Source organism: Eubalaena glacialis, chromosome 1 (genome assembly GCF_028564815.1).
Source record: "Eubalaena glacialis isolate mEubGla1 chromosome 1, mEubGla1.1.hap2.+ XY, whole genome shotgun sequence".
NCBI lineage: Eukaryota > Metazoa > Chordata > Mammalia > Artiodactyla > Balaenidae > Eubalaena > Eubalaena glacialis.
In genome coordinates this window covers 186,308,194-186,332,440 of record NC_083716.1, presented here as the reverse complement: position 1 = coordinate 186,332,440, position 24,247 = coordinate 186,308,194, and the positions used below count along the sequence as shown (strand labels likewise).

General features: G+C 35.2%; 1 protein-coding gene across 4 annotated transcripts in view; it reads left to right on the top strand.

The window, feature by feature from the left end:
• ZNF385B (zinc finger protein 385B) overlaps positions 1-24,247 on the top strand; it is a 322,915-nt gene that overhangs the window by 251,262 nt on the left and 47,406 nt on the right. For 3 of the 4 annotated variants that reach the window (XM_061202715.1, XM_061202707.1, XM_061202724.1), the window contains exons 3-4: positions 9,843-9,881; positions 13,659-13,769. In XM_061202715.1, the coding sequence (XP_061058698.1) occupies positions 9,843-9,881; positions 13,659-13,769 (150 nt within the window). The remainder of the gene's footprint in view (positions 1-9,842; positions 9,882-13,658; positions 13,770-24,247) is intronic. The other variant, XM_061202700.1, reaches the window with a different exon arrangement.

Here is a 24,247-nt window from a genome sequence, read left to right as displayed (position 1 = left end):
GACATCTAACTGTAAATTTGATGCTTCCTGAAAAAAGATTAGTAGTTTTATAGTCTATCCCCAAATATTATATAGACCTTAACGATATGTACATATGTATGAAAACTATTTTTTTATTAGAATACAAACATCAGCCTAAGTAAAACTTTAAAAATATACAAGCCAAGATATTCGTAGTTCCATAGCTATTAGGAACAGCAGAGAAATAATCAATCTTTAGACTTCTGTGGGGGGAAAAACGGTTTAAAACAGATACATTTTAACTTAGTTCCTTCATAAAAGAACTTTCTAGAAAGAGCCTGTGGCACATAGCTCATCAATCCTTGTGCAATCAGACCTTCCATTGTCTTCTGAGGGAGAGCTGCCACCTCACAGGCCCGGCCCCTTTAATGGGTGAGTAGCTTCTGAAGAAGCATTGTGACGCCCAGATGTGGAGTTCTTTGAAGCTGCACTTCTAGGGAACCATCAATTTTGTTACAGAGCAAGAGTAATATCAGAATTTCCTGGGAATCGGTCATCAAAGGAAATTATCAGCAATTCATAGACTTTCCTTTTTGCATTTGCTTCAGCCTCGAGGGTAATCACAAAGGATTATCGTCTCCATTTCAGCTTTCATATCACTGAAATATTCTTCTCTGCCAAGAACATGATTGATTTCCAGAGGTCAGCTTTTAACCCCAGCTTCAGGAGGCCACTCGGACTTCAGTGGTTTGATAAGTGTCAACAATTGTTATTGTGATATTGTTCTGTTGTGAGGCAGAAATTTGGTGATTCCTGACTAATTATCCTTTAAATAAAGTGACATATCAACTTCTCATGCTATTAGATATAAGTATTTGTCCCATTTTAGTAAGTGTTAGACGTTGCAGGAGACAGAAGGGTGAATAAAAATTTTCAAATGAGTGTTGGGAAGACTTTGAAACCAGCATCCTGAGATTGAATTTTAGAATGGAAAACAGAATAATTCAGAAATGTTTCTGAAAGTCTTCAAAGGGAGTAGGTAGATTATAAATACAAATGATTTTTGCTTCATGAGACTTCATGAACATTACTAGGGATTTTGTGTTTCATGACAACTTGCTATGTGATTCATGTAGGTTTTTCTCCATTGTTTGATTAGGAAATATTAATGCCATATCCATGGCCAAAATATAAGCAAACTGGGCACATTTTTAATTTGATGATTTCATTTGCTATATTCACTTTTCTCATATATATATATATATATATATATATATATATATATATATATATATATATATTGCTTAGAACATACAGGGACAGAAAGGGCTTTGTGTATATTTGAAATCAGTTTGGTGGATAAAACAGTTTTACCCAGAAGTGACTAGATTTCCTTACAAATTCAAAAGAGAGGAAAGCAGTTCAGTCTAAATGACTTTTGGTTTGAACTATAGCCTCCTTGCAATCATGTAAAAATAATTATAAATCAAATGAATAAATGTTAAATGTCAAGCTGTACCATTAACAGAGCCTTATTCAATAAAGTAGTTATCACCCCAGAGAGCAGAGAAAGGCACTTTATTAAAGCTCTTTATTTTATTTTACAAGTATGGTATATTTTGTATAATAAAAAGGCAGAGTTGAACCAAAAATGTTTTTTTGCTGAGAAGAGTTGATATGTATACACATATACATCCATACAAAAAGGCAATAGCAAGGTGAATATATAACATAAAATGGTTTTGATATCACCTGTCCGCAAAACCACTCAGGGACCACTTTCCTAATTAAAATCCTAAAATGGTAAGTGTGACAGGTAAGCCTGCAAGAAAAAGGAGGACCAATAGAATCAACGTTGGTAGAGCAGTGACATCCTTGAATGGGGATGGGGGAAGGGCACAGATAAAATGCAAGATGCCCAGTTAAAGTTGAATTTCAGATAAACAACAAATCAGTTTTATTATAAGAATATCCTATGTAATATTTGACACATATTTATGTTAAAAAAAAAAGATTTTTATTTACCAATCTGGCAACCACAGCAGGAGATCTGGGTTCTGGTCTTAGCTGAAGAGGCTCAAGCAAGTTACTAAAACTCTCCGTATCTTTTCTCACTTTCATGTGAGGAAGTTGTACTAAAATCAGGCTGGTGAGACTGGGACCTGACCTACGTGCTTTAACCAGACCTGTTTTCAGCGTTTTATTATATTGAATTTCCAGTTAGGATTCTGTTTGTGGGTAGAGTTGGGGGGAAGGTTCTGAAAATCAAAACAAATAAAAAACAGTTTGAAAATGTAGACAATCTCTGACATTGTACCGCTGTGTCATGAGTGTGTGGCATGGGAGAGCCCACAATGCTTAGGATTGGAGCATTCCAGATTTGCCGCCTTGCATTGAGCCTTTTAGTCCTCACCTGTCAGGTTTCTTCTGAGTGCAAGACTAAGGAATGTGTTGTCCTCTGTTTGGGGAAAAAACACTTCATTTCTACTTTGCTTTACAGCATGAAGAATACATCCAAACAGGTCCAGATTTCCGATTTTGCAATTCTTCCTGCCTAGTGGGGTTTTCTTTTCTTCTTAAGCCTTTTTAATTTGTGTCACGGACCTGTTTTGCCTCAGCATCAGGGTATATCTGAGTAGTTACTGAACAGCCTTTCAAACTTAGCTTTGACAGAACGGTTTTGAAAGGATGTCAGTTAATGCATTTGGCTGTTCAGCAGGTGTATTGATTTTTAAATCAAGAAAGCTCATTACTTCCCTAGTCTCTTAGAAAGCCCTTGTAACATTTTTTTAGCCCATTTCCCAGAAAATACGAAAATTTATCACTACTTAGATTTGGAGACTTAGCACCAATAATTTTTATAAACTACATTCATAAGCATCAGCAAGTAGTCTTTGGTTATTTGTATGCCTTTTTTTTCCTCCTAAAGAACAAAAAGTTCTAGTTTTTTAAAAAGATATTTCTCAGACTTATTTCTGGCTCTGAATTTTGTTATGGAAATTTAATCCTGGAACCAAGTTTGGGGGTTGTTTTCAAGCCACTATTTTAAAAAGAAAAACAGGAAAGGCCAAGAAGTAGGTGACTATGTTCTATCTAAGAGACTAGCCTATCCTTCCAAACCTCAGGATGGGTGTCTTCTTTCAATGTCCTGTAGAAGAATCAGTTCTCATAAGCTATCCTCAAATGAATCTCTATCTTGTTTAGTATTTTGCACATCTATTGAAAACCTATACTTCAGTCCATATTCCTGAAATGGTTTATTTCTTGTTTTATTTCACCCTGAGGAAACAAAATACTAAATAAAACATAGGTAACACCTGACTCATTTATTTTAGATTCTCTTGGTGAATCCAGTTCCTGTTCTCATCACTCTGAATAGTGTTTTTCTTTGGATGAGAGAGTTTATTGTCAACTATGTACGCCTTGGGCTCTTTGTTTTTTTGAAATATGAATATACCTCACTGAGAAATATAAAGTATAAATACTTTGAAGGTAGTAACTTTTCCACAGGAAAAAAATATTAGTAGTATTTGTCATCATTTCATTTCTTCTTCTGTGCTATTAAAATTCAGAATAGAGCTAAATTCTTATTAATTCTCTTCCAGGTATTTTTTCATTTTTCTTAAAAATTTTGTAACTTTTCTCATATTCTCTCAAAAGTGCATCTAATAATTTCATAGAAACTTTTTGTTAGCTTGCCTTTGACAGTTGTTACTGATCTTTCAAATCTGTATGCATGCATTGGCCAAAAATTATTTTAGTTATAGGAATATCAAATAGTAAACATAAAATGAAAGCCCTTTCAAGAACTTTCTTTGTGTCCTGATGGAAAAACACCTCTCTTTCCTCATGGTTTCCAGTCATATCTAAGCATTTCTTGTTCAAGAATGAAAACAAAGAAAGAAAAGGACTGTATTTCCTTAGGAGATATAGTTTAGCTCATACCTTAATGCCTTTTCCCTACATTGAAATGAGCACCTGAATTGGAATTGAGCATAGTCTGGGCTGCCTTAATACATCATATTAACCAATTAGACCTTCCAAAATACATTTTTAACCTGAATATGGTTACATATGCTACTGAATTTCAATTCTTAAGTTTACTCATCTAATGTTTCAACAGGAACATCAACACCTAAAACGTTGCTGGGTATGTGTGTGTCCATGCAATAAGGTATGAGCGAACCTTCAATTAAGTCTCATACCCATTGCAGACGTAAGCTGAAAGTCTTATTTGTTAAACTGAACTTTTTGAAATGCTCTTTGATGTGGCTTCTTAAATTACCCAGCGGCATAACTACAGCTTTACTGCATCACTCTTGACCCCTGGCAGCATGGAAAATCACCAGGCATGTGGAGCCAGCCAGGAAAATGGGACATTTTACAATTGCACTGACCATATGATTACATACAAGGATCTACTGTCAGAGTTAGACATTCGGCTTCAGTAAGGTGCGTGGGTCTAATCTTAGGGCATCTCCCATTAACAAAATAACTACTGTCTGAAAAAGAACTTAAAATTTATTCCTTCTACTTAGAACAATTTAAAAATTATCCATCAAAGTGTTAAGCTGGTTTTCCACTAAAGAAGGGGTGATGGTGAAACCACCCCCTCCTTTCCTTTCAGCTTTTTTGCTTGTACCATTTGGTAACTCTTTAAAGCTCTAAAAGTGTTAAAAGTGAAAAACATTATTTTCATATGATATCTTCACAAAAAACTGCTAGAGCTTAGCCAGAATATGTACTTATTTAAAAAACAGAGAAGTAACTCATGGGTATTTTGTTATTCACTAAAAACTACCAGGCCAACCACATTGTACCAGAAACCCACTAGGAAGGTCTCCAGGTAAGATGCATCTAGCGCTAAGCACTCATCCTTAGAGAACTTCCAAAACAGATCACTTTAGTTTCCCTTTCTCTTTAAGGACACGATGATAGTGGTGGCTGTGAGTGGTGTCCCAGTTGTTGTCTTGGGACGTGGTAGTTGAAGAAAATCCTCTGTGGAGTCTCATAGGCGGCTTTGAAAGCCGAACAGCATGCCCTTTACAGTTTTTACCAGTGATATGATTCCGAATTCTGTATCAACTCTCTAAATCATGGGATAATGTCCTTATCTTTACATACTTGGTACGGTTTTACATGTGAAAGTATCAGAATCAAAGTTGTGTCAAGACAACGAAAATGTTTTTAGGAATTATCCGTGGTAAAATTGTGTTTCTTTCCCATTCTCCTGTTTTATTTTTTTCATAGTACTTAAAACACTCTGGAAATACCTTATTTATAACTTTAGATATACAGGTTTCCCCCACTATCCCAAAATGGAGAATTCCTATGACATCTTTCCTGAGTCGAAATGTTGTGAAGTGAAGAAGCAATTAGTTTAGGATACATCTTGCTAATGGATGCACAAAATAAATCCAGATAAAGAATAGATGCTCACAGACACAGTTCAAAGCTATGGCGGCTTGATCCTGAGATGCTCAGTGTAGTTTCCGGGGAAGGAGCTTGGTGGTGCCACTGTCACTGCTTGAGATGCGCACTGCCTCTATAAAGGTTTGCACAAAAGAAATGCTGAACGCTATTTTCATTTTTCAACTTTTTTCATAAAAGCAAAAATTCTCTTGGGATTTCTTTCAGTTAGTGAAAACAGGTACTAATGTAGGTCTTTCGTAAAACCGAGTGGCATAAAGCAGACTTTCAAAAAGCAGGGGCTACCTATATAGGTCTCCCCAGCTAGAATGTTGTATTTTTGAAGACTTGTTCTCTACTGTATGTCCAGCTCCCAAAACAGTGCATGATAGCCATTTAATAAACTATTGTTAAATGAATCAATTTTCAATAAAATACAGTGTTTGTGCAAATTGAAAATTATACATTTATAAAAGTGTGCTGTGTTGGAAAGGAGCAAAAATTCCCAAGGACAGAACTAAGTTGATATGAAATAATCTCTAAAAAGGTTGCACTTTTTATTGTCAGAGTGCTCTAGAAAGAAGACATTATTTTATGGCAGAAACACACATCTCTAACATTCTGTATATGTTTCTTTTTTATTCTTCTAGAAATGAAACCAAGGTGGAATTTCTCCCAAAAAACTACTGGAAAATGCAGTTTAGTTTCCTTTCAAAATAGATCTTCAAAATAGATCCCAGGGTGTTTTTTCCTTATTCTAGTCATTCTTTTTGTCAGTGGAATATATAACGCTTACTTGATGAATCCCAGAGCTTTTCAAAGAAGGCCTGGCAATATGGAATTTGAGTGAAAGGTATCAAACTTTCTAAGTTAATTTTAAGGGAAAAAAAGAAAGGAAAGAAAAGAAAAAAATGAAATTCTAATCTATGCTCTACTCTGCTTGGTTGCTTCCAATCTCTGGGCAGACTCCACTTATATTTTCCACAGGGATTTTTGACCAGTACGAGGGAGGCTCTGGAAAGGGGTCCTGGGATCCCACTTAATTTCTGCAGCAATCAGATCCTTCTAATTGTCAACCAGCCTCAAAATATGTAAAGGTCTACAATATTTTGATAAAATAGTAGTAATAATAATAATAATAATAGCTTTATTGGATCTGAGGCTTAGATCAATGTGACCTATTATTTTCTTAAGTGCATGTTATTTTAGCCTTTATGCCAATTCTGGTTAACTTTCTGGTGTAGTAATGGTATCCCTGTGGTACAGGGGCACAGCTGATTTTGTTTGCAAGTCACAGCCAATGTGTGGTTTTAGCAAAGAGCTAAATATGGCACTTGATTGAATCAACAGTCTGTGGAGGACGTGGCATGTCACTTGTCTTCCTTTCAGTGACAGTGATGGCATTCTGATGGACCCCTGTCAGGATGCTCTGGGAAGGAAAAGCAGTGGCAGGATGGCAAATCTCAACTTTTACATATTCCAGATGCAAAAAGGCAGGTCTCACAGTAGCATGCAGTTCCAGTGTAACGTTTCATGTGGTTTATTTTTATTGAGACTTCTGATTTGAAATCCAAAACAGTACAGAGTTGTGTGGTTGAACTAACATTGCCAACAATATGCAGTTGTTTGTATTTCCTGATCTTTGAGAAGAGGAATTTGTCTTGCAACAGTTGTGTCTGCTTTGTTTCTATTTAAGTTTTCAAGGATTTGAAACAAGTAAAACAGTAATAATAAAGGCATGTGGTCAGAGTATTTAAATATAAAAGGCAAAACCTTTTTTGAAGTAACTTCAGAGAAATATTGCCCTTCAGTGACATAAGCTATCACGTTTAAAAGTGTCACTTCATGAATATTTGAAGTTCTAATGAGACCCTATTGTCCCATTCTTTTCCATAAGTCCAACAATGAAAAAGGAAGGGATGAAAAAATAGTCATTCTTTTTGTACTACTGTAATTTGATAATATTGCAGTTTAAAAAAACTGATGCTTTGCCAAACTTCCAGAAAGCCCTAAGTCACAGGGATTTAGTAGCTGAGATCTGCTTTGCAGAAATCAAGGACAGGTGCAAATGATGACCATCACCTGCTACGTGTAATCTCTAAGTGTTCCTGGAACTTTCTTTTTTTTCTGTGTGCTAGCCCAACAGTTACAACGGGGAAAGAGGACAGGGCAGCCCCGATTTTTATTTATGGCTTTGCTGAAGTAACCCAAGAAGAAATGGGCTTATCTTAAGAAGGGCATAAGTCGGTCAGAAAGAGAAAAACTGAGACTCACTTCTCCAGGAAACTTTTACTTAAATACCAAGTAGGGGCTTCCCTGGTGGCGCAGTCGTTGAGAATCCGCCTGCCAATGCAGGGAACACGGGTTCGATCCCTGGCCCGGGAAGATCCCACATGCCGCGGAGCAACTAAGCCGGTGCACCACAACTACTGAACCTGCGCTCTAGAGCCCGTGTGCCGCAACTACTGAGCCTGCGTGCCACAGCTACTGAAGCCCGCGTGCCTAGAGCCTGTGCTTCACAACAAGAGAAGCCACCGCAATGAGAAGCCTGTGCACTGCAACAAAGAGTAGCCCCCGCTCGCCGCAACTAGAGAAAGCCCAGGTCAGCAACGAAGACCCAACGCAGCCAAAAAAAAATAAATTTTTTAAAAAATAGAAATAGAAAAAAATATATATATAAAAAAAACAAGCCACCAGTAGGCCTTATGTGTAGCTTGACTAGACAGCTGCCCTCCAGGCTGCAGAAATTCTAGGAACACTCCTCCTTTCTTCCCATTTCTCACACCCTACAGCAGTGCCACACATGATACCCAGCATCCCTGCTTGGTGGTCCCTTAGCAGGGAAGAGTTGGGGAAGAGACTCTCGCCTGAGTTTGACTCCTGGCTTCAGACCTACGAACTTGAGGGTGAGAAGTTATTAAACCTCTCAAAGCCTCGGATTCCTCATTTGTAAAAGGAGGATAAAAATGGTATCTGCCTCATGTGATGGTGGAGAGTACACTAGATAATCCCTTAGTATAGTTCCTGGCACGTGGTGAGAGCTCTAAATCTAAGCTGCTCTTATTAAGATGTTTATTATTATTATTACACAGCTAGAGAAAGGAATTAAAAGGCAAATACCCCAGGAGGATAACACATTGATGTCACTGTTAAAGGGAGGATCCTGGATGCTTGAATTGTGAGAAAATCAGAAAAGGGGGGAAAAGTCCAAAGTAGGGGTGGGGCAAGAGGGGACAGACCTTTATGTGCCTTCTCGTGCCTCAGTGTTTTGCTTAATCGCCATCCTTTTTCACTTTTTAACTTTTACAATAATGTCCTTTCTTGTGTTTGACTCATCCTATCCCATCTAATCTGGGACAATGTCTGAAACATATTAGGCCTCCAGAAATGTTTGTTGCATGATTGATCTTTAACTTTTTAAAGTCAAGAACCTGGTTTCTACTTCTGTTTAGTAGAAAAGCTAGTATTGCCTACTATATTGTATAAGTGGTGACCAAATGCTTTTTAGAATGTTGGTTAAAGCAGATAGCTAAGTTTAAGATGAAATGTCCTCATCTTTAAGAATATTATGGATACCCAGCCACATATAAGAAAGACTTGTATAATTCTTGAGCAGTCTTTTTTGCTTTTTAATTGAGTGGTGCTTGGTTTACTCCCACACCCAGCCCCACTGGATGGGTAGTGAAGTCATTGTAAGACTCTTACAAGAATACAATTCGAACTTCATACCCTTGAAAATTATTGAGGTAGTTGAAAGGTTTGTGATTTTATTTTCTTTGCCTAAAATTCCATCTAGGAAAGTTATCTCAAATATAAATGTCATCTACTACTATCATTTGATCATGTAGCCCCTACCTTAGATTCTCTGCCCTCCCATAGTCTTCATCCTGACTTTAGTGAAGTGCTGCACTGTGTTTCTTTTCCCTGTGGCTAGGTTTTATTTGCAACTGCGTGTGTTTTTATATGATTGCTTACTCTGTGCGGATATAAATTACTTTTTGGAACACTCAGTGAAAGTAGATCTTTTAAAAAAAACTCACACAGATTTGTAGTTCCATAAACTTGGTGAATACATCAAGATATCTGTTTGTTCCTATTTTGATATTGAAAATATAATAGATGGTGTGATAAGGCCACCTTCATTAATTCCTTTTATAAGTACTGTAATAGAATAGTTAATTTGTCCATACGTAGCCTCCAGTCATCTCCTCAATTCCTGGTAAAAGCCACAACCCCATCTTTCATTTTTATTACCTACCAGTTAATTGCACTAATAGGTTTTGGTTTTCATTTCTACATGACTTTCATTAGCAAAAGTGGCAAGTGTTAACTCTTGCTGCTTTTTAGTTAGTAAGCATTTCAGGCTTTTTAATCAGAGATGAGCAAAGAAAATGGATTTTTAAAAATTTTGTGTGAATGTGCTTGCTAGCCTCAAAATTCCAGATGACTACTTCTGACTTTTACTTTTTTAGAAAAGAAGAGGCTTATTTGGGACCAATAAATTCTGCCAGGTAAGGAATATTGGCAGCTAGAGCTATGTGGTAGGGTTTATTTTCCTTAAAGAAAAGCTTTTTTAGCATTGTTTACCACGGAAACAATCTTCTCAATACACAGACAGCTTTCTTGTGCAGTGTGAACTAGTATGACCTAATCTGAGTATTTAACGAGGCAATTGTTCATTTAAAAGTGATATAAACATTTTAATAAAGATGTTTAAAAACACTTCAAACATCTTTATTAAAACTTCAAGAGTTTGTTGTATAATTGTAGTACCTCCAATAATTTTGCTGAGTACTCTACATATGAAATCATTATGGTATAGATATATAGTTTTGACTATACTAAATTGAATCACATGTATTTATCACATTTTAGGGTTTATGAGAATGTTTTTATTCATCTTGATTGTTTTATTCATCCTGAAAATTGGTGATTGAATAAAAGACTTGCCATTGATTTAGTTATACATATCTCATTATGATTAGAGAAAACTGATTTTGCATTAGTGGAGGAAAAAATTTAAGTTAATATAAATTAACATCATATTTATTATTTTTATCTAATTTTTAGAGTATTTTAGGAATGGTACAAGAAAAAAATTCAGGATTTTACTACTTTATACTTTTAAAAAAGAGAAAGATCTGAAAGCCTTTTCTATGTTATTGCTAATTATGGACCCCACTGAAATGACCCAGGTATTTGTAGTTACTGCATCAGATGGCATATACTCAAAACATCAGCTGGGCAGTGTCTGTTTCAAGATATCAGATGAATTGGCCAATGGAACATTCTTTCTTATACCATTTAAAGTCTTCTTTCAACTAAATCATGTCCTCCCAAGTGACATTTGAATAAGAAGTATAATTATATGATTCTATGATAAACAGAGAAAGATAAACAAGATTTAGAAAAAAGTAGACCTTTTCTTGAAATACCTATAACAAAATAGAGAATCAAGTGGAAAATAGAAAAATTTGTTCCACGTGAGAAACATGGAAGATAAAATTTTCATACGATTAGTGGTAAGTCATTCAAAGGATGTAAAGGCAGCAGGAGTTAATGACAGGTGACAAGGAAGGGGGTAAAAGGACTGTGTTTTATGAGGACAAGTAGGATTATATGTGTAAAGTAGAGAAGTCGATTCTAGTTAAGAGTTTCTTGAAGGAACCTCCTTAGTTTGCTTTTCATGGAGCAGATGACTGGGAACTTGCCTGCCTTAGTATTGGGGGTGCTCAGCCACAACTCACCTTTCAGGAAGAGAATGCTCAGCCTTGGGAACATAAACAGTACTTTCAGGCTGTTAGGGTACAAATGTGAGATTTGAGTAGACAAATTTGTATCAGGGGTTACTTGAAAAATTATATAGGCAGCTAACAATTTCAAAAATGTGAAGGGAATGTTTATATCCAAGGGTTGTGTTGGAGCTCTCAACAGATATCTTTGTTTACTAAAAATTTGGACCTAAGTTTTTGTAGATGTATTTTTGTCTATGTTTCCATATTGCAGTATGGGAATAACTAGGATAGTGCATTTATTTTAGATGATGGAAGTTTTAATTTTTAATGGTAACTTCCAATATACTTTTGAAATGAGTAATAGGAAAGGATATACATTAAAACTATGTTTTCATGCATATTGCTGCTGTTTTTTAAAAGACTATTTTAATTTGCTTTAAAGAAAAAATGTTAAGTGAATAATAATAACATATACAATAGTATATAGATACGGCAAAAATAATAAAAGTGGCATGCAGAAAATATGATTAGGATATTCATATACTTTTATCTTATATAGTTCACACATCACTAGAGGTATATTTTTAGAGCCTGAGAACAGAAAATATCTCAATAAAATGCTCTTTTTTTTTAACTTTGCAAAACAGTGTAGTTTTTCCATCCTGCCAATATAGTTAGGCTATTTTATTTTTAAGCCTGTCCAAACTGATTTGCTGTCTCTAGTAACGATCAGAAAGTACAGGTTCATGTTTTGCAAATGGATGAGACTTTAAGTGTATGCACTTGTTAGTAAGAAAGTGAACTAAGGTTTTATTTTCTGATCTTTTGAGATTTTCTTTGCCCATAGAGGGTTTTTTTTTTAAAATTCTCATTTAATAAAATTTAATACAGTCAATTACAACCTTGAGCAAAACAAATCCCCAGATTTTCTAGTAATAATACTTTACATTTAGTGGTTAAATTTTTAAAAAATTTTTCTTGGAGTATAGTTGCTTTACAATGTTGGGTTAGTTTCTGCTGTACAGCAAAGTGAATCAGCTATATGTATACATATATCCCCTCTTTTTTGGATTTCCTTCCTATGTAAGTCACCACAGAACATTGAATAGAGTTCCCTGTGCTACACAGTAGGTTCTCATTAGTTATCTATTTTATACATAGTAGTGTATATATGTCAATCCCAAAGTAGTTAAACATAATACTCTTAACAGTTTTTTCTTTTTCACTTTTTAAGTTATCATACATAAAATTGACTTTTTGGGAATGTGCATAGTTCTGTGAATTTCAACACATGTATAAGTTTGTGTAACCACCACTACAGTCAAGATATAAAATAGTTCTATCACTCCAGAAAACTCCCCTCTTTGACTTTTTTAAGCGTTCCAAACCACATAACTTTTCTTTATAGTGGGAATACATTGTCCTGTCATCTCACTTAAACTTGTAGCAAAAAAAAAAAAAAGGCTACTTTACTGTTCAATAATTCTGTAATCCACCCTCCTTTCTAATGTATTTAAGTTTTTCTAACTGCTGATTTTGCACTTTGTTGATTCATACGCCTCATCAGGGATAGTATTCATTTCCCCTCTCTACCAAATATCATCAACTAATCCAGTCCTAAATTCTAACCTCTGGAGATTTCCTAGACAATGGTGTCAATGGATCTGTCCTTGTTCGTGTTACATCTGTTTATAAGTTATGCTTTGTTCGTCATTGTTTTTTGAACTGCCAGTTGTCTGACATTAATGCTGGAGATTATTATCTGGAGTACACAAGAGAATCACTGCTGTGTCTCTCTTTTTATAGGCTCTGCAGATAGTGTTCTTTCTTTTTCCAAATACTTTCATGGCTTTGTGGCATACTTTTTCTATGGTATCACTGTATATTTCTCTGACTGTTTATGGTAAATGCAAACCAAAGAGAGAAAGTCACAGGTTATACGTCAAAACTTTACTTGATCAATATTTAAGCAGGGGTTGCATATTAACCAATCTGTTATAGGCATTTGAGTGACATGCATTTCCAGTAGAATATCTAGAGTACATGAACAATAATAAATTATTTTAAAATAAAGGTCAACATTTTCTGTGCTGTGATAAAGCCTGTCATTTATGACTTCGCCACAAATAAAAAACTAAGAAACTTAAATACATCTGTAACAGTCGTCATTGAAATCATTTCAGACCATCTTAAGTATTATTACCTCACATAGGGAAAACATTAACAAGTTAATTTTAACCCTGATCTTTAGATCTTAAGTTTTCTTGTTCTATGATTCTTTTAAGGTTTTTCAAGGTTTCTTATATAGATATAAGATTTCTTGAAATGTTGTGATTCTCCTGTGATTTTTTTTGTGTTATGATTTCAAACCAATATTTTTGTTTTTATTTTTAATTCTTGGAAATAAGTACATTACTATTGAATGAGAGTCTTTATTATCCTTGTTTGGGAACTAAAAGTTAAAACCTTAAGGAATAATACAGCTTTAACTTGCGCACACTATTATCTATCCTTTGAAGTTATAAATTGACTATTTTATCATTTGCTCTTTAGATGGATCCTGTGCAAAAAGCAGTCATTAACCACACATTTGGAGTGTCCATTCCCCCAAAGAAGAAACAAGTTATTTCTTGTAATGTCTGTCAGCTTCGCTTTAACTCGGATGTGAGTATCACCTTTTCATTGCGCTCTGTAGTCTGTCAAGCTCTTAAGTCTGATTGTTCTGAATATGTACATCTCTTCATATTTACATACTCTCTAGCAGCCCCTCCAATTGATGGCCCACTTATTTCAGTGTGCTAGATTTTCAGGGGATTTGGATTCAACATTAGAAACTTGAACAACAGAGTGGCTAATGTCAAAAATCAAGGATTTCTCTATGTAATCAGTCTCACCTATACCATTTTACACTTAATCCCACCAGTTATATTTACTTTTCAAAAATACTTGAATAGCAGAAAATATTTTTAAAAGTTTAAAATGCAATGAAAATATGAAAAAAATGCAATGAATGTTGAAGAAAACCATTGTTATTACTCTTGATAACAAGTGTCACGTTTTATGTGTGTGTGCCAAATCATATTAAATACCTGAGAGAATAATTTATTATGCAATGTATATTTTCCCAGACCATGGAAATACAGGGAAAGCTTTGTAAATTATTTTATCTGACAAGCATAACCATCCTGTTGAGAAAAATGATAACAAGAAAAGGGTACAAATCAATATTTTACGAAAGTCGATTTTAAAATGTAGAATAAAATAACATAAAATCAAAATAAATAATATTAGAATATTTATAATACCCAATGACCAAGTAAAGCCAATGAGCAATGCAAATCTGAATCTGGCGGCTGCATATTGTATGTGATATTTCCCAAGTTACTTCACAGTAGAAGTCATTTTGCCAAGAGTATATTATACGATTCATGAGTTTTGGAAATACTAAAATAATAAATACCTTTGTTTGAATATCCATTAAATGATATTTTGATAATTCTACACAGGAAACATAATGAAAATTATAGTCATTGGAAAAGAGGAGATATGCTTTTCATGATTTATAAAAGTATATTTAATGCGATTTCAACCAAAAATCCAATGACTTTTTTTGGCACCTGATAAAATCTTTCTCAAATTCCTTATTCAAGAATTAAAATGTTCCTAAATAAATTGAGAAATATGTAGTACCAATTCATTCAAAGTCTCGTTATTGTTAAGATGTCATTTCTCCCCAGATTGATCTATAGACGCAGCACAACCCAGATAAAAATCCTAGAAGGCTTTTTTGTGGAAAATGCCAAGCTATGTCTTAAATATACATAGAAAAGAAAAGCCCTATAATAGCCAAAATGTTTTTTAGGAGAGAACAAAGTTTGAGAACTTATGCTTCTTGATTTTAATACTTACTATAAAACCTATAGTAATCAAGACTGTAATACTGGTGAAAGAATAGTAGACATATTGATCAATAGAATAGAATAGACCTGCACCTATACGGTCAGTTGATCTTCAATAAACTTGCAAAGACAGTTCAATGGAGAAAGGCTAATCTTTGCAACAAATAGTGCAATTGGATATCCACTTGTAAATTTAAAAAAAGAACCTTGACTGGTACTTCACACAAAATATAAAAATTATTTCAAATAGATCATATATATATATAAAACTATAAACCTAAAACTATAAAACTTCTAGAAGAAAACATAGGAGAAAATTTATGTGACCTTGAGTTAGGCAAAGGTTTCTTAAGAAACAAAAATATGAATTATAAAAATGCTTATATATTAGACTTCATCAGAATTAAAAACTACCCTTCAAATGACACTATCACACTGTTAAGAAATTGAAAAGAAAAGCTACAGACTGGGAGAAAATATTTGTAAAACACATGCCTTGTATGCAGAATATTTAAATAACTTACAACTCAATAATAAATAATAAATGGGCAAAAGATTTGAATAAGCACTTTACCAGAGAAGAAATATGAATGACAGATAAATATGTAAAACAATGCTCAACATCATTAGCCATTAAAGAAATGCAAACCACAATCAGATACCACTATACCTATTAAAATGATGAAAATTAAATAAATTGATATTACCCAGTGGCAAGGGTGAGGAGCAACTGGAACTCTCATTCATTGTTGTTGGAAATACAAAATGGTGCAGGTCCTTTAGAAAACAGTTTGGTAGCTATTTATAAGAAATTTTATAACGTTATAGATACATTTCCCATACAACCCAGCAATCCCACTTCTAGGTATTTATCCAAGAGAAATTAAAACATATGTTCATATGCATGTGTCTTTTATAGTAGCTTTATTCATAATTGCCCCAAACTGAAATTGATCCTAATGTCTAGCAACTGATGAATGGATAAACAAACTGTGGTATAGCCATACAATGGAATACTACTCAGCAATAAAAGAAATGATGTACCAATACATCCCACAACATGGATGAATCTCAAAGGCAGTATGCTAAATGAAATAAGTTGGACACAAAGACTATACACTGTATGGTTACATTTATAAAACTTTTGCCAAACACAATACTATGGGGACAGAAATCAGACCCGTAATTAACAGGGTCTGAGGGTGGGGTTGGGGCATTGATCACCAAGGGACATGAAAGAACTTTTTTGGGTGATGTAAATATTCAAAATCTTCAATGCTGTGGTAGTTACACAACTGTTCTTGTTTTTCAAAACCCATAGAACTCAATACCTAAAAAGGAATTTTACTGTATGTAAAGTATACCTCAGTAAACCTGACAAGAAAAAAAGCAATATGATAGGAATCGTGAAATATTTTGTAAATTGAAGACTAATTAATCATAGAGACATACCTACTAGATATATTAAACTATAATATTACTACTAGATTTAAGGTATAATAATTAAAGGAATTTTTTAAGAAAAGACAGAATAATAAATACTGAAATAGATCCAAGTATATTTAACAATTTTGCCCACTTATTATCCAAATTTATATAGTCACATAGGGAAATTAACGTCTCTGTAACTTTACGAATATAAAATGAAAATGTTCGCTACTTAACTGGCCACTTACAAAATGAATACCCACCAGAAGACATGCTCCATATTTGGTTCTAGCATTCCCACTGCAGCAATACCTGATGCTGAAAACATCTCATAATACAACGCAAAGAGATCGCAAAGTAAAATTGCAAAAACCTTGCAAAAGATGCAGACTTTCATGAAGTCTATAAATGTCATGTTAGAGAACAGCTTAATACAAAGCCACTGACAAATGAGGATCTGCCTGTTAGAGTTAAAGAAGAGAAAAGTAACAAGGTTTATGAGAGACAAGCTCTGCAAAGCAAAATGTTTTGACCATCAAGTGAATAATAAGGACTTTGAGGCAAATATAAATCCCTTGAATTAAAAAAACGTATATTTACGTGGTCCAAAAAGCAGATTAATTTTAAAAGGTACATTGAAAAATCTTGTTCCATCCTATTCCCCATCCTCCCACCCTCCATGCCTTTCCCTGTCTATCTGTAACCACTTTAATATTTCTTGCCTATCTTTCCTGGGTTTGTTTATGCAGATTGAGATTGAATATATACTCAATCTCCTCCCTTTTCTACATACAAGGTAGCATACTATTCACACTTTTTTTTGCCCTGCACTGTTTCTACATAACAATATATCCTAGAGAATTTTCCCTATCAGAACATAGCAAGCTCCCTCACTGTTTTTTTATAGATGTGGTAGGCATAGATGTTCACATCCTAATCTCTGGACTCTTTTACTATATTACCTTGTATGGCAAAGGGGAATTAAGGTAGTAAATGGAATTAAGGGCACTAATCAGCTGACCTTAAAATAGATTATCTGGGATTTTCCTGTGGGCCCAAAGGCCCTTAAACATAGAAGAGGGAGGCAAAAGAGGAAGTTAGAGTGATATGATATAAGAGCAACTAGACTGGTCATTGTTGGTTTGAAGGTGTAAGAAGGGGCCACATGGCAAGGAATGTGGAAAGCTTCTAGAAGTTGAAAAGTCAAGGAAATTGATTTTCCCCTAGAGCCTCCAAAACAGAATGCAGTTCTGCTGACACCTTGGTTTCAGCCCAGTGAAACCCATGTTGGACTTCCGAATTCCAGAACTGTAAGATAATAAATGTGTGTTGTTTTAAGCCACTGAGTTTATGGTAATTTGCTAGTACAGCAATAGAAAACTAATACAGTAGTCTATGTATAGATGTTCCATAGTTTACTTAACTAGTCCCTTATTGGTGGACACTTAGGTTGTTTCTTATCTTTGGAGTTAACATAGATTCTCATAGCCAATAAATACAGATATAGGACATAAATTTGAGTCTCTTGACTCTAAATCCACAACTCTCCAATGATACTATGTTGCCTTACAACTTTACTCATTTTCTTAGCATTTATTGTGCTCCTATTTTATGCCAAGCCCTATACATACTGGACTCCAGAGTCTAGCAGCAACTTTTACTAGTAAACAGTGTGAATGAAAGCATGCAAGGATTAACCTTATTAGATCCTCTCAGAACATATTCCAGGTCTTCTGCTCTGTATTTCATTACTCCATACATAGAAAGGCTGCACAGTGTAAAACACTGGATTAAGAGTCCTTGAATGTGATTTAAATCCTAATTTTGAACTTTGATAAACCACTTCACTACTGTGGGCCTCAGTTTCCTCTTCTGTAATGTAACCTAAAATGGACTACATGATCTTTGGGAGGACCATTCCAGCTCTATGACTGAAAATCATTTCTGTGGTATTTCTTTAGAAGGACAGGATATAAACACTTCCATCTTACAGGTGGAATAGATAAGACTCAGAAAGAATGACTACGAGTTTTATTTTTTATTTTTGTCAGTCTTCTGGGGAGAGATGTGCCAGTCTTCTTTCTACACCCCAGAATTGCTCTAGGAGCAGATTCACCTTTGACTTGAGCTTCATTCGACGTCAGTAATTTTCTTTGTATTTACTAACAGGGGCATGGACAGTTGTACACACGTGAGCACGTGACCACTGGCTTCCTTGTCACCACTCAAAAGCTCTGTTGATAATGGAGAAAGAAATTAAATTTCTGAGTCATGCTTAGACTCTGGGCAGTAAAGCCACAAAGTCTGGATGGCAAATTCACAAGTGTGACATATACATGTTCTCAGTGTTTAGTAATGGTGCTATAATCTGCATAACTGAGCTCTGAAACTGAGCATTCTTTATTTGGGGGAGAGTTTGTTATTTTATAATTACCCTATTTACATTTTAATGTTAGAATTAAGAAGATGCTCATCCTTATTTTCTTTAATAACATTTCTAAATCAGCCTGAGACTGAATTGGCTTCACTCTTCAGTGTAGAAAATATGTTTATTGAAAAATCTGGAAGGCAGATTTGCTCAGTAAACAGACTACATTCTGTCATTCTCCATTACCCATATAAACTGTACCAGGGCAGACTTCATGCATTAAAATTCAATGTGACCTAGTTTAAGTGTCCAGTAGCCCCCTTTGTCCAGCTTTTATCATCTCAGTAGAACTCCACTGTCGGAAAGCAAAAGGCTGCAGCTTTATTTACACAATACAGCGTTATGCAAATGAGCAAGCATTAATCACAAACATTTCCCAAGTGAATCTTTGCAAATTGACGCCATTAACTTTGCCAGGGGCCAAGCATTGCAGTCCAGGAATAATGTGTCTTTCCAGCTGAGTCCCAGACATTTGCACAAATGTGTGCAGCACCCGTGTCCCTAGTTTCTTCTTGGCCACCTTTTTTTTTCTAACATGGTTTCAGCTGAGCACTGAATGAAATTATCCTGGGCCTGAATGCCCCCTTCTTCTCCAGTGAACGAGTGCACTGCAACACTAGTATGGCTATAAATTGTTAAGCTTAAATCCGAATCTTTCCCTTTAGCTGGGAAATAATATGTTTCTAGAGTTAAGCCTTGCCAGGGAAATAGGTCTTCTATACTGTTTCATAGTTAGTTTTAAAGAAGACTCTCAAAATTATTGGACTTTCAGTTTTCATACAAAAAGACTAGAAACTAGAACTTTTAACACAAGCTTTTAAAATACTTTTGAGGCTGACGTTTCTCTTTTTGGCTAGATTGAGAGTTGGCAGATCCCAAATAATTTCTAATTTTTGTATTCATTTCAATTTCTTAGAGAATAGTGGCAGAAGGATAAAGGAAACTGATCCTTAAACAGATTTTTACACAAAATCAGGGCAACTTAGTGCTCTTAAATGTTTAAAAATAGAGATGATCTTCTTTTATTGTTGTTATCTCAGAACAGAGTTAATCATAAATACCTTTAACATATGACTGGATCCTTTATGCATCATGGGCAAATCGAAATGAGAACATAATGATCTTTTTAATGAAGTTTTATGTACTCTAGTTCAGGAACTGACCCTGAAATTTTGATACTCAGCATTAATAACACAATTGATTCAGCATGAGATGCAGGGTCCCTAATCGCTGACCCCTAATTTGGAGCTAACTCATTTGATTTTTTGAATTTACACTATTACTTTTTGAATAGCATTATAAATCAAATCATTTATAGTTCAATTTTTTTTTTAATTTTACTTTGTGGTTCCTCTAAGTTTTTAATTTTGTTGTGTTGTTTTTGTCTTTCTTTTGGGTTTTGGTCATCCAATATCTCTATCTCTCATTTTAGACCACTGTTCTTTTTGCTGTGTTCTATTGCCTCATGTCTCAAGACATAAGGAGATGACCTCATGCCATTTCATTGATTTACGTAAGACTTATTAAGTACAAATGGACAGGAAATTAAGGATTTGCTTAGAAGTTAAAATGACAGGGCGACCAATTGTTTGTGTGAACATTTCTGTAGGTGACCTGACTCTCCTATTTCCTATAAATCTCTCTGAGATTTCAGAAAGTGCAGTCATGCAACAATCACCCTCAATTCCCATATGACTGCAATTAGTGTGTAATTGATACATCCGCAATGCTACTTCCCTCTGCATTTGGCATCTTTGTCATCTTAGCAGTTTTCATTTGGAGAAGGTTATTTCATATGCACTCCTGGACCTTTCTGCCCATATCTCTTTTTGTGTAGTTTTAATCTTATGCCCACTTCCTGATTTCCTTAGCAGTTTACATAATATGGTAAAAATTCTCTGTCTTGCATAAACAAACTGCCTCCACCTGCCATCTGCCACTCAAGAGGCGTTAGTGTTGTTTCTGCTGGAGCCCTGGCATTCTCTGTCATCCAGCGGGGATCTCAGCAGTCATGAGGTTAGGGAGAAAGCCACAAGTTTGGGTCCCACATAAATGCCCTTTCCATGGGCTCTTGGATGACCCTCCATCTCCTTTGGCCCCCAGGCCTAACTCCATCTCTCCACCAGCTGCCATGAGGCAGCAAGTCCCTACAGCAGCTGCGGTTCCTTCCCCGGGGAGGTCAAAGCGGCGGGGAAATAGGAACCCCTTAGACGCCTTCTTGGAAGATCTGTCTTGCAGCAAAAGCGGAAGAGGCACTCAGCTGCAAGGGCACCTGCTTGCGTTTTTTGAAGGATCAAGCTTTTTGTTTATCACCCCATCACACTCTTCTACGGGACTCTGCATTTTGCTATTGGCTGCCTAGCGCTGGTTTTAACTCTAGAAATTCTGTTCACCAGTTATCAATGTTTTTCTTTCCCTATCAAAACATGTTCTCTTCTACTAAGCCATCATGTTCTTCCTTCCTGTGTTCTCTATCTTCTCTTCCCTTCTCCCTCTCCTCTAGCTCTTCTCTTTTCCCCCTCTTCTTCTTTCTCGGGCACAAAAGTACAACAAATACACTATTTTTCCTTTCTCTCATGGACATAGTGTCTTTATTAAGCTTTTTTAGGTTAATAACTGGATTCATTGCTTTGAATTCTGAGGCACTTTTCCCTTGAAAAGCCCCTAGAAGGTAATTTTTTTTTTAAAGTATATTGAACATAGTATTTGTAACTCTAACCAACATAATATTTATAAAAATTTATACTATATTTCCTGAATTTTCAGACATTGCCTTTGATAACTGACATGTCAAGAAAAACCTTGAACAGTCATCTTCTAATATTTGGCCCTCCTTACATCACCACTCTCAGATATGTCCAACAAATTATCTACACATGTGAGGTCTACAGATCAACTTAACTCTTCCCTCCTCTCACATATACATATACAATCACTGCCTGCTACCCACGCACACCTACTGTATTTCTCTTGAAACCCTTGAGGTAGATGGCAGCTCCTTTAGTCTATTAATTTATACTATATTTATATTTATATAGTTGTGTATAAATTGTGTACACACAGTTACATATAAGTATATATGTGTAATTTGTTGGGTTTTTTTTTTTTTTAAGAATTGATGCTGATAAATGTGAGACGTAGAGTTTTAAGAATACTGGTACCTAGACTGCTAAGTTTCACCTATGCTAATATTGGCCTCTCATTCAGAAATGAAATAAGCCATGGAAATTGGTCCTCACTAAAAAGTGAGTTTATGATGAAGGGATTTGGAGAAAGTCATACTCAAACTGAATTCTGCAGCTGATCATTAAATAAAGAAATACCACCGCGATAATACTCTCATTGCTGGGTTGGGAAGTGAAAGCTAGTTGTAAAGTTTACATCTGCTGCTAAGCAGTACAAATTATTAGATAAATGAATAATTTTGTAAGTTTGAAAAACCAACTGATTCTGTTAAGAAAAAAGGTATTGATGATACAAAGAATCAATAACATTAAATGGAAATCTAGAAAATGATAGTCTGCTTTTGTCAAACATTTTACATTTTTCCCATAAATAAGACTATTTATATTGATTCTTAGGTATGGAGGGTAGTGAAGCAGATAGCAGGTAATTAAAAGCATAAATCTCAGGAGCTTGGGAAGGTAATTCTCTGCTTTGCAGGCAGAGCTGACAAAATGATGAACATTTTCTGCTTCAACATGACAGAAATATAGTGTGGTTACAGGGAAAAGGAACATACCGAGCTAAACGTTTGCTTCAATAGCTGCTGTTTAAGAAAGCTCTTTAAAAAATTTAGTCTGCCTTTTTGAAGCATATAGTAGTTCCTTATTAAATTTTTTAAAAATTGCCTTAAATTAGCACTATAACGTTACCAGAATGTCACAGTCTTTCTCAGAACTACCTTATTTTAAGTGGGTATTTGATAATTTAGGACTAATTTTAAATTCATCACTGAAAGAAAGTGAAGATCAGGATAAAAGTGAAGTTTTAAAAAAGTGAGCATTATTACTTATAAAGACTCATCAGATCCTATATTTAACTAATGGGGAAGTTATGCAACACATAATTCAATCATTTGGGGCTTTTCTTAAAATACATAGATGCCTCACATGACATATTACTTTAGCTATTTACATGTGTTTAATAATATTCAAAGTTAGGATGACCCGCCTAATGTGATGTGAAGAACAGTAAATGTGAATGCAAAACCCACCCTCCCATATCAGAATATGTTCTCAACAGACAACCATTAAGCATCTATTGATCAGTACTGCAAGCTTTGGTACATTTCCATTAAATATTGGTTTGCTGATCAAACATTGGTAACACCTTTTTAAAAATATTATGGGTGGTCGTTTTTTCCTGTGTAAAATTCCTGTGTTAGTAACTCTTTTAGACAAAAGTAAAAGATTCCTGAAAGGATTTTCAGGTCATTTTGTTGGTGATTTTTGTCTTCTTCCCACTTTGGGGTTGGGGAGGACTGTTGAAGTCTTGTGTATTTTTCCTTTTTGTTTGGTATGGAGTTCTCTAGTTAAGACTGGGTGTGGAATCCTTAACAATAAGGTCATGTTTCACTCAATTTTTGTGGTTTGGATTCTTCAGCTAAAAATTTATGCAACATACAATTAGAAATCAGGTAGAATTTCTAGGCTGAACACCTGTAGGTTTCCTGAATGATTAGCTCCTGGTTTAAAGTTTGTATTCAGGCTTTATTTAGTACATGTTTGGTTTCCCATAACTTATCTTTTATTTTGTATGCTTGAGTGGGCAGTTGGCTATAATTTTCACAACCTTTACAACAAGAAAAAAAGTATTACTTATGTAAGACAAAAACAAAACAAAAAAAGCTGGATGCAACAAGAAGTAATCGTGCCTACTCCATTGCTTTCAAGCAAGAGGCTGATTTAATACAGTTAGAACATCTTGCAAAAGAGATAACTTTTAACTACTTTCATCTCTCAAGCAGCTTTTTGAATAAAGTGACAGCATTTGCCCCGGAGGCCAGAGAACTTTAGATGTGGTAGGTCAGCCTAAAGATCAGTTTTGGGTTTTTTGGGGGGGTGGGAGGGCCTGACTGGCCAAAAGGCACTTTATGAGGTGTGGCTTGTCATGGGGGAGAGGACAGCATATGAAGAAGTACTGCTTTAGCCAATTTCTAAGATTTCAAGCTGGGAAACTTCGTTGGAAAAATAGTGTTGTTGATCAATGTGAGTTCTTCAAGGGGAGTAAAGAAGCTGCCAACTTAGCCAGAGACAGGAAAAGAGTGTCAAAATAGTTCCTGCCTAGAAAGGAAGATTCAGGAAATATAAGACAGGTTCCTTACCCTCATAGACCTGATTATCTAGCTAGGAGAAAAAAACTAATACGCTTAGAAACCTTGCTTA